The sequence below is a fragment of the Lampetra fluviatilis genome, chromosome 5 (assembly GCF_964198595.1).
Source record: "Lampetra fluviatilis chromosome 5, kcLamFluv1.1, whole genome shotgun sequence".
Taxonomy (NCBI): domain Eukaryota; kingdom Metazoa; phylum Chordata; class Hyperoartia; order Petromyzontiformes; family Petromyzontidae; genus Lampetra; species Lampetra fluviatilis.
Window position 1 is genome coordinate 10,805,887 of NC_136279.1, and position 19,414 is coordinate 10,825,300.

Consider the following 19,414-nt stretch of genomic DNA (forward strand, 5'->3'; position numbering starts at 1 on the left):
GGAATGAGGAGGAGGAGGAATGAGGAGGAGGATGAATGAGGAGGTGGTGTGCGCGTGTTGGGATCGGCGTGCGCGTCGCCTTGCGGGGTAGAGAGGCGGCATGCTGGGAGGAGATCGACTCGGTTTCCCAGCACGCCGGCACAATCGTGATAATTGTCAAAAGAAAGAAACGTGCAGCCAACCCACGCAATCTCGTGACTAACTAGAGCCGAAGGGACAGAGGAATAGTAACTATTCAGTGCGGCTCGTGGTGCCAATTGTTGTTTGTATGTGTGTATGTGTGACTGATAGCAGTGTCTGTCAACTGCTGTTAAGGGTGGATTGCTCGATGAGCGGTCCTTGTTAAATGAAGAAGACAGCTTGTTTGGTGGCGATGCACTTGGCAGTGGTGCACAATTAATCAACAACAAAAATTAACCCGTAAAAACAACGTTTTTCACTATAAATCCTTTATATGCGTGGCGGCTAGAGTGCTCTCGTCCTCTGGCTTGAGATGGCTGCCACCTATGGGTCAGATGAATGGCTGCCACCATTAAGCAATTGGTAATTAAATATAATACATGTTTTCCTAAAAAGTGTAAAATTTTGGAAAAAAAATTTCACGAAAATACATTGTCACGCACAACGAGTCTGTGTGCAAAATGTCAGCTCGATTGGATCACGGGAAGTGGGTTAAAAAACGACCGAAAGATTTGCACGGTCGTAAGCAAGCAAGCAAGTGAACTTAATATAAAGGATTTAAAAACACTCAAAAGCCTTCGTCAATAACCCCGTGAACCAATGTACAGTTTCCAGGCGACGGCCACGTCGTCTGTTACCGTACATATACTATTTGTTTCCGTCTGAGACAGTGGTCATAAACAAGGTTATTGATTCACTTTTATGGGCGATACAAAGATATCGCTACCGACCAGTTAAATCTGCGCGCGATACACAAGCGGCGTAGGCCGATGTGGGCAGCAGATGGCACTGCAGCGACATGCATCGTTGTGCTGTACTATGCCACTGCGTCTATGCCCCCCCCCCCCGTCTTCACGACGCCTGCGCTGGTGAGCGCGGTGGAAATGTGGTCAGACGCTTCGCCAGGCATGGGATTGGCACGCTGGCTCTGATTCGTTTTTTGTTGTTGCTCTTTTCATCACGTCTCTGGTCTCACTTGAAAGCACGCATCGACCCAATGGTTAGTGTCGGTGTGCCCTCGACTCATTTACAGAGACGCATTTTTGATTGATTTGGTTTTCTGTGAATAAATTTGCATCATGTCTCGCAGCGACGCCGCTCCGGCAGTGTGCAATGTAAATGTTGTGGATTTACTCTCCAACACACCCCGTGGGCTGGAGTCGTAACTCACGTTTTGTTGACGTGACAAATACTTTCTGGCTGTGCCGGGTGGTGGAGGGTCACGACACATTTATACTCACGGGATCTAACCCCCCCAAAAAACTTTATTACGAATAAATGTTATCTCATCGTCAGCCACGATCCATTCACCGTTGGATGCCGGCCTCTCTCCCCCTCCTCCCCCAAGCCATCACCATCTCGACAATGCGATGTAGCAAGCCACCTTCAGCAGCCTGCATGCACGCGCGCTCATCTTATCGCTCCATCTCCACGGTCAACGTCCTCTCGGGCGGGTGGCCTCCCCTCGGTTGCCACTCTCTCGTTATTGTCGATACTCTCCATCGATGTCATTGACGCCAGATTAGGGGGTGGGGGTGGCCGTGTCCGTGAGGGCATTCACCGTGGAGGTTTGATCGAACCCGTCAACTCGTGCGCAGCAGGAGCTCAGATGGGCGTCCGGTGCGAAAGAAGTTCAACATACGGACATCCAGCTGTGGATAGATCATGGCTGATGATAGAGACATCACTGGGTCTTCCCTTTGCACATGCGCTTTTTCTGCGTCGCATTAACTCGTGTCGACAGAGTTAAGTCGATTCACCTAACTTTGCGCGACACCACTTGATGTCGACATCACCGTTTCGCTTGAGAAATTAAGGCGACGACCTTGCATCGTTCGGTGTCACATTCAACGTCAATTCTTCGCACGTGAAACAGCCCATTAACAAACAAATAAGATGCTCTACCGCAATTGCCCGACACCCAGTGGCGTAGTGACCGCATGGGGCGTTGAAAAGGAACGAAATGTGACCCCCACCCCGCGCCATCCCCCTCCTCCCCCCCGCCACCCCCCATCACCCCCCCGCCACCCCCCATCACCCCCCCGCCACCCCCCATCACCCCCCCGCCACCCCCCATCACCCCCCCCCCCGCCACCTCCCCCCCACCGCCACCCCCCATCACCCCTCCCGCCACCCCCCATCACCCCCCCATCACCCCCCCCCCATCACTCCTCCACCCGCCACCCCCCATCACCCCCCCGCCACCCCCCATCACCCCCCCCGCCACCCCCATCACCCCCCCCCCCGCCACCCCCCCATCACCCCCCCCCGCCACCCCCCCATCACCCCCCCCCCGCCACCCCCCCATCACCCCCCCCCCGCTATCCCCCCCCCCCCCGCTATCCCCCATCACCCCCCCCCATCACCGCCCCCGCCACCCCCCATCACCCCCCCCCCCGCAGTCTATCGCCTGGGGTGCAGTGAGACACGGTCTGCATTACTCGATAAGCCTCGGGACCCAATCGTTCTGTTCCGAGCTTGTGCGAATCACGGCACGCACGGCGCGCACAGGTGGCATGGCACTCATTGTGTACTCTGCCGTTCTATTCATGGCGCAGGTGCAAGGAATTAATCCACATCCACTTTATCTCACAGCCGGAATCAAATGCGCCGCGCGGGCGAACTTGTCTTACGTGATTGCAGGTCCGTTAAAGATCTTACATTCTTCTCCCCTTTACTCAGAATGAGCAATTACCTTTGCGACACAGAGCCATTGTCCAGTATTGACAATTCCACATTCCATATGTTAAGGGAGTCAGTCTGTCCTTTGTAAATAAATGTAGTGTTTCAGGGCCTCGCAAATCCTGCAAAACGGTGATGTTCGTCATAATGGATAAACTTTAACCGTCATTTTATTTGCACTCACAATGTTCATATCTCTAGGACCAGTTTCACCGGTATCAAAACGATGAACAAAGAATAGGCTTTACCCTCCCCGGCAAGAATGCAGGAGGTGTTAAAACGTTCAAACGCAAACGAGACACCTATTGCAAGGCATCAGGTCTGCATTAAACCACACATGCTTGTGATGAAACATGCAAACAAACGATATTGATAATATGGCAGCTTTCTTGCCAGTATCAAATTATAAGAATAGGTTTTACCCTCTTCACCTAACGTAAGTGTGGTTAATGCAGACACGATTCCTTGCAAAAGGTTTCTGTTTGGCGTTTTAACATCTTAACACCTGTTCTATTGCCAGAAAGGGTAAAACCTAGTTTTTTATGTCCTTGATAATGTGTGCAGAGACAGACTCCTTCATGGCCTTGTCACACTGTGTGGCTCATGCAGACCTGATGCCTTGCAATTGGTGTCTGTATAATTGCTGAGAAGGGTAAAGACTATCATTGTTTTTGCACTCACAATTTAGCATAACTTTGGGATTTCCAAAGCCCTTGTAAAGGCTTCCATCAGTCTCTGCCCACGTATCTTCATTGCTTCAACGTTCAAACTCTTCAGCACAATTTCAAATCAGACACAAAGTTAGAACCAATACCCCTTGCTCCTTACCACAGTGTCCTTTCCAAGTCCCACCAGGTCTGTTTAGATCTGGGGCTTGGGGTCTAAACAAACAATTATGGAACATCGCCTGATGAAGCTGGTTGTAAATGTTGTGGGTTTACTCTCATACACACTGGTGTGCTGATGTAGTTATTAATTGACGCGTTTTGTTTATCTAACAAACCTTACTAATTGGCTGTTGCCGGGTGGTGGTGAGTTAACGACACATTTATATTTATGGGATCGAACCCAACAAACCTTTATTATGGAGATCTCCCTTCTCAGATCTCCAACTTGTTGTCATTCATACTCTTAGGTTTTTTCGGTAAAGTCACGTAGGCAAAACATAAATAAATAAATATTAATAATAAAAATAATAGAAGAAATAATAGAAATAAAATAAAAATCACGACGTTTCGGAGGCAACAAAAGCTTCTGTCTCAAGGTGGAACCGTCACAGCACGATTGCTGATACAGCTGATAGAGCAATCGTGCTGTGACGGTTCCACCTGAAGACGGAAGCTTGTGTTGCCTCCGAAACGTCGTGATTTATTTTATTTTAATTATTTCTTCTATTAGTTTTATATTTTATTATTTATTTTTTATCTACGTGACTTTACCGAAAAAACCTAAGCGTATGAATCCTTGCAGTCACGAAAGCTTCAACTCTAGAATTGTTGTCATTCTTAAATCCCCCCCTTCACCCCTCCAGCCTTCCCACAATGGAAGCCTATTCCAACCAAGTGAAAAACGCCACAATGCACAGTCAACACAGTGGTTGATTTAAAAATTAAACTCTCACCTTTTGTCCTCTTGCTAACAGAAAACAACTTCCTTCCTCCACAGAAATTGATGCCTGAATCACTTAAATTAGCCATTGTCTGTAAAACATTGTTTTCTGCTGAACAGCTCTTCAGCAAACCAGAGCAACACCTTTGAAAACACGCCAAAGAAGCAGACTTTTTTTTACCATAATCCCCGTACACAATAGCCTCACACTATACTATTAGTTTCAGGAATTAAGATAAGGAATACCCTACACAGCCAGTACACTGTATTGAAAAACAACGGTGGTTCACTGCAAGTCACATACAAGGCTCCAAACAGACAAACTTAAGAAACGGATCAGATTCTAAGAGAAGCATTAGAACGGCCTTAAACAGTGCTGCACAACTACCTTGTGTTTGATAAAAGCCAACCGTCCATACGGCAGAATGCAAGTTTTTCTTCACAAGAGAGATAATGAACCATTGATGGGCTCTCAGCTGCGTCGATAAAAATTTAGTGAGGGTAACACACACGTTACTAAAAGCATTTACAAGTGACCCGCGCAACATTATGAAAAGCAAAGATATAAAAAACTAAATACATTGCATGGGCGTGCGTGAAAGTAAAACTCAGCAGAAAGTAAGGGTAAGAATCTGCCGAAGAGGAGTGGTACGAGTTTAACGCGTCAAAAATCAAGTGTTGAACCTAAAGTGAAATGTCATGAACGTAAACTAAACGTATAGCCTTTTATTTAAAAAAAAATCCATTGTTGGATGAAGGCCTTCCCCAACTACTAGTCTTTAAATTTGTTTGACCATAGTTGACCACGTTGGTTATTGCAGGCTGGTAAGGGGAGTGGGGTAGCACTGGTTCAGATATCACTCTGCACTGATGTTGGCTGTCGTTGGTAATCAAACTCAGGTCGTTGGGTTAGTCCCACAGTGCTAACCACTGCAATGCCGCTCCCCAAAATTGTCTTCACTATACAGTGCATCGCATCGCTGACTAAATATATATCCGCATGTAGTTTAACTGCCATTTTCTATGGATGTTTACAAATCTTTAGACTTTAAACTTTCGTGACTGCAGGAATTCATATTCTTGGTTCTTTCAGTAAAGTCACGTAAATGGAAAACCCACGACATTTCAATCGCAACACAAGCGGTCTTCATCTCTTCGCCTGATGAAGACTGCTTGTGTTGCGATCGAAACGTCGTGGGTTTTTTGCTTTATTTCTTTTCTATTTACGTGACTTTACAAATCTTATCTTTTCACACTCAGGAATGTATTCTTAAACTGGGGTACATTCACTTCAAAAGCAGTCAAGCATTTGTCTATGGTTTCAAGAAGTTCACCCTTTTTTGTCCACTGACATATTTGTGTGTGCTGCAAGTGTAATTTTCTATGCCTTTTCGCATATCCGCCAAAACCTCAGTCCCAAGCAAGTTGGAGATTTTTATTTGCATAGCAACAGTGGAGATAACAGTTTGCAGTACAATATTTACAAATAGTTAATATCACATGACAAAACAATGTCATTCGACTAGGATGTGTATTATTTCACGCATGGGGAAAAAAAATCATTCGATATTTCTACACGTGTGAAAGGTGAAAATAAAAAAATAATCCGAAAAGAAAACAAAACGATAATCCTAGTCTTATCATTCTCAACCCCGAGCTACTACTTTGTATAAACAATGTTGCCATTGTTCAAGCGGAGTTTGCTTGGCACGAATATCGATCGCACAAAGGAAGGAATGGAACTTTCCAAGGTTCAGGGCTCCCTGATAAAGAATGGTGCACAACAAATTACTCGGGGCACGATTAAAGTCACCAACACGTCTTGGTTTTGGCCGGAACAGGCCAAGTTTCAGAACGGCTGCCTTGGTGTGCGAAATATTTTATGAAAATCAGGACATTTAGGCCAGTTTAAAATGTCCTGGGTCCCATGCTTGTGGCATGGGGGAGAGCGACACGAGTAGTGGGTGGGGTTGATAGTGGGCAGGGCCTAAGGGCAGTAGGCGGGGCCAATGTAAGAGGGAGGCCACTGAGAGTGTGGGCAGTGCTAGTGATGGAGTGGGCGTGGTTATGAAAAAGTGGGCGGGGTTAACAAAGGAATTAGCTGCCAGCTCAATATGTCCCAGTTGAGCCTCTAAATACATTTGGTCGATTTAGTTGTAATACAGCAATTAACCAATTTATATTCATTCTTATGCTCATGATATGTGCATTAAATCACACGTGAAGAATGCTTTTTTTTAATTCGGGTACTTTGTATGTAATCAGTTCACTAACTATTCGATCCACCAGAGCCCACTTTATTTATCTATAAAAATCACGATAAAAATAATCCAATGTAAACCTCAGATTCCTGAGAATTAATTGAATCATGAAGGGGACAAATCACGACACACCAACAAATTATCCCTTATAAAATGGATTTTTACAATTTGCTTCATAATCACAACGTGCATCTGTATTGCCTTTGCATACATCAGCACACGGAGCCAGAGTGTGCAGGCAGTGCAACTGCACTGGGGTCCACAGGAAAAAAGGCCTTCGGTTCTGGGCTATGAAGGGGGGGGGGGGGGGTCGTGGGGCACCCCATTTCATTCCTTGCACCCGGGTCCATGCCAACCAGGCGAAATTGGAAGCCCCAGCTTTAAGTATTGTGAAAAATTACTTCTCAGCATATATATGGCAATATCTAAATATGGGGTGAAATTTGGAAGGTTGTACTAAGACCAAGTCTGACAATTATACACATTTCAGTGTTAAAATATTCATCTCACCTCTTGTGTGAATCATAATACTACATAAATATATTCATTGCCAAAATGTTCAGCAGAATCTCAAGGCATTTTCAGTCAGGTCCTCCATTGGTATCTTTGTCAATTCCTCAACTCTCTAACGCGTCGTGTTCACTGTGGTCGACCGCTATGATATATATATACACGTGAAAGCTATTTAATCATACGGAACATTTCCATCACGTGTCGGAGGTTCCTGTGCATGTGAGGGTTAATGATTAATTGCACATGGGAGGACACCTAGATACTTGGAGAAACCTCACACTAGTACCAGGAAAAGACTTTGAGCAGCGATACTGACAACCTAATTATTGTCCTTCATGAAAACTCTCTCTATATGCTGTGGTGGAGGCTCATAGGCAATGTCTATTGAATAGCCAGGAAGTCCACCTCTCCATATAATCAATATACATTTATATACAGGATATAGAGCCAGTAGTTTTCCGGTTTACATGTCGAGTTATGCTTGCTATCTGTTTATTATTTGTGTGTCACTCTTTTGCTCCTTGGGGGATTGGTGGTGCAGTTGTAAGTGAACTGTGTCACCGGCCACATGGTATATGACCAGCAGCGCCTGACATCTGGGTAACACTCCACCCTGCACCTTTACTCATCATTTCAACTTACAACACGCACAGTGTTTGCTTGCTCTCCAAGAGAAAGAATGACTCGGAGGCGCGAGGGACCACAGACAAGCGGGAAGGCGATGCCACAAAGTGAGGCGATGCCAACGATTGCCCAAGCTCTGCGGCCGTCTATATAAGAAGTTTTCAGCCAATTAATTTAGTGTTTACACGTGCGAGAAAACCGGAGCACCTGCAGAAAATCCACGTGTGTGAGGGGACAATACTCGATCCCATACAGATAAAGCAGGTGGAGTTTCCATTTGCTGTATCTGCCTTCTCCTGGCAAGCCAGGGCATGGCACCTCGACACCCACGCTTGATTAGCGTACCAAAATAGTTAACACAACCCCCATGGCAATACGTTGTGGGTATGCAAAGGGCTGTAAATAAACATTGTTTTTATTATTATACTATTTATTGGTAAATGTGTAATCAAGCAGCCTTGGAGTCCCACGCAGATGGTGACATCAGCATGATCCACCATGCTAATATCACCCTCTGCATGGAACTAGAGTACTGGATAACACGTGGACAATACTACGCCCAGCCACAGAAACATTATGCCAATGCAATTGAATACACACAAAGTATGTAGAATAGGCTTGCTTTCGAATTAACGATAATGTTTGGAGCAGGCAGCTTCTTGTAGACGAATCAATTCAGCTTCCACCGCTGGATGCTGATGAATGCGCTGACCGCGTACAGGCCCGTGGTCAAAAACGCAAATACCTGGGAAGGAAAAAGCAGAAGGAGAAATTAAAACATCTCGACTTATGAATTATCTGTTTGATGTGAAATGTCTGGAGAGTATTGATTTGAAGCTTTTGTGACTGCAGAAATCCATACCCTTTGGTTCTTTCGGTAAAGTCACGTAGAAGAAAAAAAATAATAGATCACAACGTTTCGATCGCAACACAAGCAATTGTCATCAGGTGGGACAACCATAGTATAGTGTTTTAACTTGCACTAACTATTTGTTCCCCTTTGTGATAATGTTACGAACAGTTAGTGGGATTTCAGAATCTATTACTAATTTGTTATTAAGTGTAGCACTATAGTGCCAGTCAACCTCAGGAGTCATGTGAATAACATACTGTACATATGAATAACACAACTATTAATACTCACGTGTAGGATTCAATACATGTGTCATAAGTGTCAGAATGGACGATTAATAGATGACCCAACACATCCTTACAGCCCGAGTTAATAACGTTTTTTTGTCGCTCAATGTGTGGAAAAACAATGTTACTTATTTATCATTCTGATTATTCTACCACCATTTCAATATCTGGAAGTAGAAAACATGGAAGCACTTGGGAAGACCGAAACATGGAAACTTAGTAAAAAAATACAGGTCGCACCACATTAAAGTATTCTTTTTATGTAAGACTGCCAAGTGAATAATAGCTAATCCAATTGAACAGTGCATGGTGTGTACCGTGGGATGTGTCTAAAGGACATTCTGATGCACACAATGGAAAAGCCTATTTCCAGCTAAATGAATGATAATACATTTAATTATTTAGGGGTGGAACTAGGGCTAAATTTAAGCCAGAAGAGTTCTGAAAGCTGTTCTGGAAATGTCACCTTATGTTCATTAAAAAAAACCTGTTCATAGTATATTAGGAATGTAAGGTACAATAATATAGCATTGTTATGGATAAGTGCACCGTGTACTCTAGTGGTAGTACCTTACACCAATAATCCCTACTCCAAACCAGCTGAGCAGTGTTCTGGAAAATATTGATTGAGAAATCAAGATCTGGGTGGAACAATTTACCTCTCGAGCAATTTCATTAATTCTGATGGTTCAGGCATGACAGTGTTTTCAATGTTCTTATTTTCACCTTTGCGTTTAATGGCAGTACCTCTAGTGGCTGCAGGGGGTGATGTTAACTCAATACATACCCCATATACAAAATAAAGAGAGAAAAAACATTCACACGCGATTAATTGAATTTCCATCAAAAGAGGCATGTAGCAAAGGGGCATGAAACCCCACAGTACCGTTGCAGCGAGATTAACTCGATACAAGTGAAGGATTGCTTCCTTAATGTCCGTATTGCCGAGACCGCACTGTTCGATGTACACGTTGAACATGGCGATGGTGGCGTTGACCTGCAGCACTGCAGCACTCAGGTAGAGCGTGAACGCGAGCATGCTGAGCGCCAAGTCCTGCAACGCGACCATCGCAAGCAAAAACAAAGGGGGATGCATCGGCAGCGCGCGGTGACCATGTGCGTGCGACACAAAATAATTACAATGCCGCCATTGTTAGAATGCACTACGCAATTAAAATAGGACAATGCAGGTTCTTTACTTACTCAGAGATCCTCAGATTCGTGGTAATAATGATTAATAATTATATTTACACCACAAATGAGTCAAGTCTCAAAGTGCACTGTGAAATGACCGCAAATTAAAAACGTAACGATGCACACAAAAACATGGAATTATGGAGGCCTAGAACAACAAAACGACAAATCCCTGTATTATAAACTAATAATCATTCTGGAAAGACTGTGCCTGACGATTTTCAGACAGCAACACTCCTGAACTTTTTGGTGCGTATAGGCAGTGAGTTCGAAAGTCCTGGCGCCGCACGAGCCAACCTCAGGATTGTCCCACCTTGAGGGGCTTCGTGGAGAACATCAACCTCAGACATTGTTTGAGTGCAGAGTTCTTGACGGGCTATAGTGGTAATAGGTTTTTACCCTTTCAACTGGTACAAAAACTGACACCTTTATACAAGGCATCGTGTTTGCAATAACCACAACACAAGCAGTCAAAATGCAAACAAAAAGAAACAACTCTGATAATGATAATGATATGCACTGTCCTTGAAGTTGATTGGTCCACACCTGAGACAGCTTTTCTTAGAGCCTAGTACGCCTTTTGGCGTCATCTGGTCCAACACCAATGGAGACTAGGCTCTAAGAAAAGCTGTCTCGGGTGTGGACCAATCAACTTCAAGGACAGTGCATATCATTATCATTATCAGAGTTGTTTCTTTTTGTTTGCATTTTGACTGCTTCTGTTGTGGTTATTGCAAACATGATGGCTTGTATAAAGGTGTCAGTTTTTGTACCAGTTGAAAGGGTAAAAACCTATTACTAAATTTTGCCACTGGTAAAGGAGATGTCTCATAGGGCTATAGTGGCTTCAACAGATCACAGCTATATAGAGGTTCCAAACTGTTCAATACTTTGTACATAGCCAATAACAAAAAAAATACATATAACAACCCCTGTAAACTGTATTAAGAATTGGTGTAATATTTTTAAATCGCGATTTGACCGATTCAATGCTTCCCCTCTCTGTCCCCTATTACACACACACACACACAGTTTATTGCTTATCACGAGAATGATCACCCACCAATAATTAGTTCCTCAGAGCCATAGCAATGGAGATATTTTTACCAGATGGATCCAAGTGCTGCTCTGCTTTGCTGTCCCAGTGAGGTAGAGCACCAGCTGGATGATGGAGAGCACGCAAAACGTGACGGAGACAAACATCACCCATGCCTGGTGCATCTCGGTGCCACGGAGTTGCGTCGAGGCCACCAGGATCCATACGAGGGCCCCGGACACCTGCCACCAGCAAAGAGACCGACGTTCACACGATACCCACAGAACTTGTGCTTTCATGCTGAGAATACTGTGGTTATTGCTTCCAAGAAAAATCATTGTCCTCGCTTAATAGAAATAGATGGAGACATCAGTTTAAAACGTAGGCTTTCGCGACCAATATCATCCATAAGAGGGTTTTGGGTTAGATCGCGTGAATATGTAAATGTGTCGTTAAAACCCGCCCACCACCCGACACAGCCAACTAGGAAGGGTTGTGTACAGGATTAACTGCACGTGTGGTAAATGTTATGTTGGGCAAACAGGACGAATGATCAGCATGAGACTAAAAGAACATCAGAGAAATATTAGATTCTCCCAAATGCAACTGTCAGCAGTAGCAAAACACGCGTGCCAACAAGGACACTCAATTGATTTGGATAATGTTGAAGTGTTGTGCAAAACTAGCTACTACTGGCCAAGACTAATTAGAGAATCTATCGAAATTGAAAGAAATAAAAATTACTTTAACCGTTCAGATAGCTACCGTCTTAGTGCTGCGTGGAATCGAATCATCAAATAATACATTATTTAAATGCATGCCTACAAGGGCAGCGTACTTCAATAGGGATTACCGTTGGTCGGACTATTTTAATAAAGCACAATAGACAGGAAGGACAAGTTCAAAGGGCTCCCGTAATGCGTAATGTACGTTGCCTCAGTAATCCCCCCCACATTGTGCAAGAGCGCAAAAGGGTGGTCAACACATCTACCCCTCTATATGAGGAACGAAACAGTAAGACTTATCCACAAATTTGGCTGTCGCCTGATGAAGCTAGTTGTAATTACCGGCGAAACGTCGTACTCAGATTGTAAATGTTGTGGGTTGGCTCTCCAACACACCGGTGTAGTGCTGTACTAGTGACGAATTGGCCACGTTCTGTTAACGTGACAACACTTGCTAGTTGGCTGTGTCGGGTGGTGGCGGGTTTTAACGACACATTTATTTACGTAATCTAACCCAAAAACCTCTATTAGAGATGGAGGCGTATTTTAAAAATAAATTAATCAGTGGAACAGTGACACCGAGACGACATAAAGTAACGAAATACACATCGCAAGGGGATGGCGCACAAGAGAGACGGCGCTTTCGACGATGTTATTCACAGACACATTAGACGATGTTTTCCCAACATTTTTATGGGATAATTAAGAGGCATGACCTGAATGGAGCAAAATTTAAACCATCTCACATTTCCTCATGACACAGCCATTTGAACAATCAATGGTAATGAGTTATGGTAACTTACTGAAATATGTAACAAAGAAGGCAGTAAAGTTGGGCTCAAGATAAATGAGCTCAACTTAAAAGTCATGGAGAAACTTTGCTAATTCAAAGATGCTATTTGTCGGAGGGACAACTGAAAACATGCCAGAGTATCTTTACTCGTGTCAATTATTGAAGATAGACTTCAATTCTAGTGAGGAAATAAACACGCAAAGAAACAGGCAAGCGAAAGCATAATAAAGCGCTTTTGGGAAAACTGATTATGAAATGCAACATTTCAAAGTTCAATCACTCTGTAATTCGTGCAGTGACACGAATCGGAAACATAGAAACAAAAACAGTGACAATTGCAATGGAGCAATATATTCCAAGTGCATGAAGAGGCACGGACAGAAGTATGTGGTGGCATTATACTGGAACTGAAAGGGGAACAAATGAAAACAAATTCGTGGCAATTGAAAATGGTTCAAGATCTGTTCCAAGTGATATGCATTGCTAAATAGTAAAACATTCCATTTTCGTACAGTGGGGTACATGGGTTGCACAATATGGATACGAAAAGGTCAAAGGTTGCCTCTTGGTCCAAGGTCATATTTTACAAGTGCAGTCGGTGACGGCGGAGCCAGCTCTCGTTCAGATATTACTCGCTGCTTATTTGAGCAGTGGACTGGTGTTGAACCCATGTTGTCGGGTTCATTGGACAGAGTATTATTCATTGTGTCAATGCTCCACAATGCAATTTTTAAAATTAGCACAAATTACCTATTATTTTGTTGCAAGGAGGGATTTTTTATTTTATTGTTTTTTCTTTCATTTCAATAACCTATTTCTTCATGCGACCTTGCTTTTTTCTTGCCACTCAGATCTTCCATGGCGTAAATAAGTGATTCGAGTAGAATTAACTGGGAAGCATCCAATGTAAATAAGGAAATAGATAAGCAGCCGATGTCTCCTTCATAATACTCGACATCAACATATTTCTTACACAACACATTGGCCCCACGGCATTTTGGGAGCGCATTATTTTAGCAGCATCTAGCACGAGCAAACTCTGGACCAATTTTGAGGCAGTGTGTCATAGCAGCAGCTATTATTAGGGTAATGTAATTAAACATGATTCTTAATTCCGATGACGAAAAATGCTTTATTTATACATTTTCCATAAATGTAAGACCTTCATTAACGCATTGGGCTTAAGGTCTTTGCAATGGTTTCAAGGTAAACATTTACACTAACAGTACGCTTTTAATATAGCTACAAATGCTATAAACTGTAACAGACATTTAACCCTCATAAAAGTAAACGGTGTGGAAAATTGTATTTACTTCACACCCAAAGACAATACGGACGGCCTTAGCAGGTACTGTGAGCGAGGATATATTCAGTCCAGCCGGGAGCAAAAATAATAGGGAGAAGACGGATTGTTTTTTTTTTAAAGCATCTGCAGGTTTCCAACTAATACACCGATTACATCTATGACTTCTGTTCTCTGTCATATATGGAACCATCGCTTTGACAATATTTAACGACCTGTTAAGAAGATGGTCATTAAACATTTGTAGAGTCTCTATAAATAGATCACACCCGGCATTACGCACACACATTCACAGATTAGTTCTAAATACATGTTATACCGCAACTGGCGAATTAGATCATCCAGTGGCCCGAGAATACGGAATGAGCTCAGTATCAACCACTTTTAAGATAATGTCAGACCACAGAAAAAATTCCACATTGCGACGTTGATTACGCATGTACGTTGAAGTTTTGTCGCACCCATACGTAGCCAATTAGGCGAATCGGATGTGTATGTATCGGACGAATACAGTTAACTTCCCACTAAGTGGCATCTATTTTATTGACCTAGGGTTTATTATAGGCTTGGTCAACTCCCATAGGGGGCGAATCGAGTACTTGAGTCAGATTTACCACCCAGTTAATCAGCAAGCATTTTATAATTGCGAGTAAATTTAGTTTAAATACGGAGTATCCGGTGGAGTGATGGCGCAGTGGTTAGCGCACTGGGTTCAATTTCCGACCATGGCTCAACGTCGGTGACGGGTCATCCCTCCCCCATTCACCAACCCGCACTGACCAGCCTGGTGAAATGTGGTCAAACAACCCGCGACAACAAAGCAGTATTGTATAGCATTGAAATCAAGTCTTGATTTCTAATTTGATGTTTCCGTAACGCTGCTCGGCTGGCTTGGAAGGCACTACTACCAATGGAGTACAAAGAATGCCCATCAAAAACAATCCTCGATTATTGTCCTCTACCTGCTAGATTTGAAGATTTCGGGACTGCAGGGATCCATACTCTTTGGTTCTTTCAGGAAAGTCACGTAGGTATAAAATAAAACAAATTAAATCACGACGTTTCTGGCGCAACACAAGCGTCCGTCATCAGGTGGGACAAACACAGCAAAACGCAGTTGCTGAAATGTTACCATCAACTCTTTTGCCTATTTCAGCAACTGCTTTTTTCTGTGGTTGTCCCACCTGATGACGGACGCTTGTGTTGCGTCCGAAACGTCGTGATTTAATTTATTTTATACCTACGTGACTTTACCGAAAGAACCAAAGAGTATGTCCTCTACCTTTTATTATCGTACCCTATGGGGCCGTCCATAAATGACGTCACGTACCTAGTGGGGGGGGGGGGGGTCAGACATTTGTGACGATGTGTGACGAGGGGGGGGTGTTTGAGAAATGTGACGTCACATCAAAATGCGCAACTTTAAATAAATATAGACAAGACGTTCTACTTAATATAAAAGACGTTTAAATAAATGTTTCTTCCTACAACATGAGAGTGCAACGCCACATTAAATACGCACTACAATGACAATAGTTTAAAGCGATTTGAAGCATGTTTTATTTTTTTTTGGGGGGGGCAGAGCTTTGTGACGTTATATTTGAGGGGGGGGGGTCTGACTTTTTTTGACGCCGTGTGACGAGGGGGGGGGGGGGGTCAAAAATCGTCCAAAATCGCGTGACGTCATTTATGGACGGCCCCCATATTCCAAGAACCAGAGGTGGGACAAAGTCATTGTTATGCAAGTCCAAGTCGAGTCGCAAGTCATCAAATTCATGACTCGAGTCTGACTCGAGTCCAAGTCACATGACTCGAGTCCACATCTCATAGGTGGGACAAAGTCATTGTTATGCAAGTCCAAGTCGAGTCGCAAGTCATCAAATTCATGACTCGAGTCTGACTCGAGTCCAAGTCACATGACTCGAGTCCACACCTCTGCCAAGAACACAATGACACACCACGGTAACCCCAATTCCGGACTGAACTTAATCCACGTCGCATTCAACACCGTCAGTGTCATTCTCCAAAACAACACCTGTTATATACGTGCGTTTTGTTCACTTTAAAGACGTTTTATTGACGAATGTGTTTAGGTTGTTTGCTTGTTGTGCTGGTCAAAGTGCAAAAAAGTGTCCTGACGGGCTACGTGGCATGGAGGCGATGTGTGAAATGCACCACACGTGGAGGTGCAGTTTACATGGATGCCCCTCGATTTCGGGGAGAGATAAGCTCCCGAAAAAGTTGTCCATTAAGCGAAATTCCACGGACGGCATTGAGTTGGCCGTGCCACTAGGGATGATGACTGCACTGTAGAATTCTGCCCTTTCCACAAATGCACACGCGGGGAAGATGAAACTGAATGACAGAATTCACTGGAATGTATTGTGAACGTACATACACCCTGGAAAGCCTCGCCGAATCTAAGTACTCAATTCGGATTACGCGTTGCCACATTACCTGGGAAAGACTCACTTGAGTCTCATGACCGTCTTCCACGAGGACCCTGCCACATTTACGTCGAAAAGGGGGCGAGATGGTTGCGATTATGCGTGCGTGCGTGCGTACGATCTGCTGTTTGAATATCCCATAGAGTTACCAGCTCGTGTCAAAGTGATTTGCTGTGCAAGCCCTTAAGATTTCCAAAATCGCTGAATTGCGAGTGCGCAAAACGCAAAACACACAGCGCAAAGCACACGCCTGGCCACCTTGATCTCACCAGCCCGGGGCATTCACCTCGACAAGAGCGAACGCAAGGCTGAGTAGATCGAGTTGGGTTCCTACGTAGTCTGCGGCTTGAAGCTTGGCGGGCCGCCGTTCCACTCTGTGCTATGCTGCAGCAGTTTCCCAGGTGCTGCTGTGCTCCAGACCATGGCCACGGACAGAGAACTCGACCCGAGCGCAGCAAGGGCACCGTATGGCAGCGCGCGGAACATGATGCCACCGCTAAACACAGGACATGGGTGTCCCCCGCCAATTAGAGTCAGCAAAGGCTTCATCTTCTTGATTCTTTCGGTAAAATCACGTAGAAGGGAAATAATAAAATAATAAAACATAATAAAATACAATTCTCACGTTTCGGCCACAACGCAAGCAGCCGTCCTCAGGTGAAGAACAGGTCTGTCGGGAAGACAGCATCTGAATCTACGTGACTTTACCGAAAGATACCAAGAAGATGAATCCCTGCAGTCACGAAAGCTTTAAATCGAAATTTATCCGCAAAGGCTGTTTGGGGGCAAGTACGGATTGGTCGTTAGCGAGCACCGATCACGAGACCCGAATGGCACCTCCGATCAGCGCGGTTGGCTACGTACGGCGAAGAAAGAAGTTCAACGCACAAACGTGAATGGCTGGCCGGTAAACGCGCGCGCGACCTGCCTGTCTCTCCCAAGTGGCGATGTTGACGCTCCGCACCCAGTTGCGTTTGAGTCAACCTCGGGGTATGCCCAGACGGGCCGGTTCAAATATTCATCGCTGTTGGCCGCGTTCGCAGCGCGTTTCATTGGCCACTGCAACACTCCCGCTGGGCCACTCGTGCTACCTACCGCTGGTACACGCAAAGACCCCACACCCCCCCCCCCCCCGTATGTCTGTGGTGTTAGCGAGCACCCGTTTACGCACGGACACACACGCGGAGGCGCAAACACGAGCAGACTCACCAGCTCTGGGATGATGATGATCCCCGATGGGCTCTTGATGGTGTCGGCACCCAGAGGGAGCTCCGCTGAGAGCGTGCACATCTGGCCGCTGCCAGCACCTTGCCCCGCTCCGGCTGCCATCGTCAAACACGTGGCGAATGTCAGGCGGGGTGCGGGGCGTGCTGGCACGCGTGGAGACCAAGGAAATCGCGGTCGAATGTGGTTGGCGAAGAGGCGGTTGCCAAAGTTGTGGGCCCCCACGAGCGGAGATTAGGGATAGCCTTGGTGGTAATCCGCAAGCCAACAATCGTGCCGTAAATACGCGACAGTAGTACTATACATGCACGGTGGGAAACGCCTGATTTATCAGCTCACTCAACTGGCTGTAGACGGCAATTAGGAGCAGAAGTCTGCTCTGCGTTTTACGCACACACACACGCGCGCGCGCATATATATTTTAGTCGATCGGACGATTGGGTGGGTCGCGAAACTTATCCGGCAGTAGAGAAACCCCGAGAACTGGTTAGTGCGGTTTATTTTGTGCGGCGTAGCAATAGCCTAAAGGGCTACTTTGTAGTTGCTTAATTTATAGGGACGGATAATAGTTCATCCGCACCGCAATGTGCCAGACTGCGATTCCTGTTACCATAACCGATATGGAAATCAGTCGACTTTAACTAGAATTGTGTCCTTTGAAAATCATCTAATTGGTAAGCGAGCAGTGGACCTGACAATGATGGAAACTGACAATTAGTTGAACGCGAGACGGTATGTACTTTTTCGGAAGGGTAAATAACACCCTTTAAGAAAGGTATTTTTATAGTCACAATTTGTATGATACGCTATCTCGGTGGCGATTGTGCAATGTACATACGGCAGCGACATTTGTAAATGTGTCAGCACAGCTATTAAAAGTGCTCGTTTCAAAGAAGGGGTGGAATAGAGGTTCCAGAAGCAAGACAAAATGCGTATGTAAACCCAACTAGGAGCGCTCGTTATACATTAACTCGGCGCACATACCGTTTATACAATGTGAAAGTTTACTGGCGCCTAATTATTAGCCAGTCTGTGGACAAATCACTCGGAATGCGCCCGATCTCGTCACACCTCCGAGGCTCTGCAGGTTGAGCCTGAATAGCGCTAAGGCTGGGCGACATACCAACGACCTTCCGAGTGGTCATTCGGCGGCTGCGCAGGGAATGGTGCGTTGTACATGCTATGCCCCCCCCCACGTCCAAGATCTCCCTGCAGCTCCACCAACCTACAGAGCAGCGTGGTGAACGAACGTTATGTAATGTCTGCTACGACTCGCACGGCAAGGGGAGTGGATTGATAAACGAGCCAACAGTGAAGCGGCGATAATTGCTTTTAGCTGGCCGATAATTAACGAGACGTCGGTTGAAGGACACGGGGATGCATTGTCTTAACCAGCTGTCAGAAATCAGAATGCAAGCGGAGTCACAATCAGCCATGATCGAGCCACTGGTGAATGCAGGTCTCCCCGCCCGAGAGGACACCATCTAATTTGCAAGAGCTAAATGGATTGTATCGTGAGAAAAAAAAACATTGTAAATGTTCAATGCCATTAAACTATGCCAACGGTTGTTGTGGCCGCTGGGTGATTTTACGTGCAGTGTAATCCGAGACGTGGATTCGAACTCGCGTATTTTTCAACGTCCGGCTCATATCTCCTGCCCACCTCTACCCCCCCACCAACACA

At 45.0% G+C, this 19,414-nt stretch overlaps 1 protein-coding gene across 1 annotated transcript; it reads right to left on the bottom strand.

Annotated features, from left to right (window-relative positions):
* Nucleotides 1-6,178: 6,178 nt before the first annotated feature.
* On the bottom strand, nt 6,179-17,922 carry LOC144932219 (myelin and lymphocyte protein-like). Its single transcript, XM_078856169.1, has 4 exons — nt 17,716-17,922; nt 11,310-11,480; nt 9,895-10,062; nt 6,179-8,613 (listed from the first exon to the last, which is right to left on the bottom strand). Exons 1-4 carry the CDS (start codon nt 17,833-17,835, stop codon nt 8,539-8,541), a joined length of 534 nt encoding a protein of 177 aa, XP_078712295.1. The 5' UTR covers nt 17,836-17,922; the 3' UTR covers nt 6,179-8,538.
* Nucleotides 17,923-19,414: the final 1,492 nt, after the last annotated feature.

Excerpts from the sequence above, each read along its gene's own strand:
- LOC144932219 (XM_078856169.1), bottom strand. The coding sequence starts at position 17,835 with ATGGCAGCCGGAGCGGGGCAAGGTGCTGGCAGCGGCCAGATGTGCACG. Across the intron at positions 10,063-11,309 it reads GCAGCACTTGGATCCATCTG|GACTTGGCGCTCAGCATGCT; the intron begins GTAAAAATATCT and ends GTCGCGTTGCAG. Across the intron at positions 8,614-9,894 it reads GAGTTAATCTCGCTGCAACG|GTATTTGCGTTTTTGACCAC; the intron begins GTACTGTGGGGT and ends TTTCCTTCCCAG.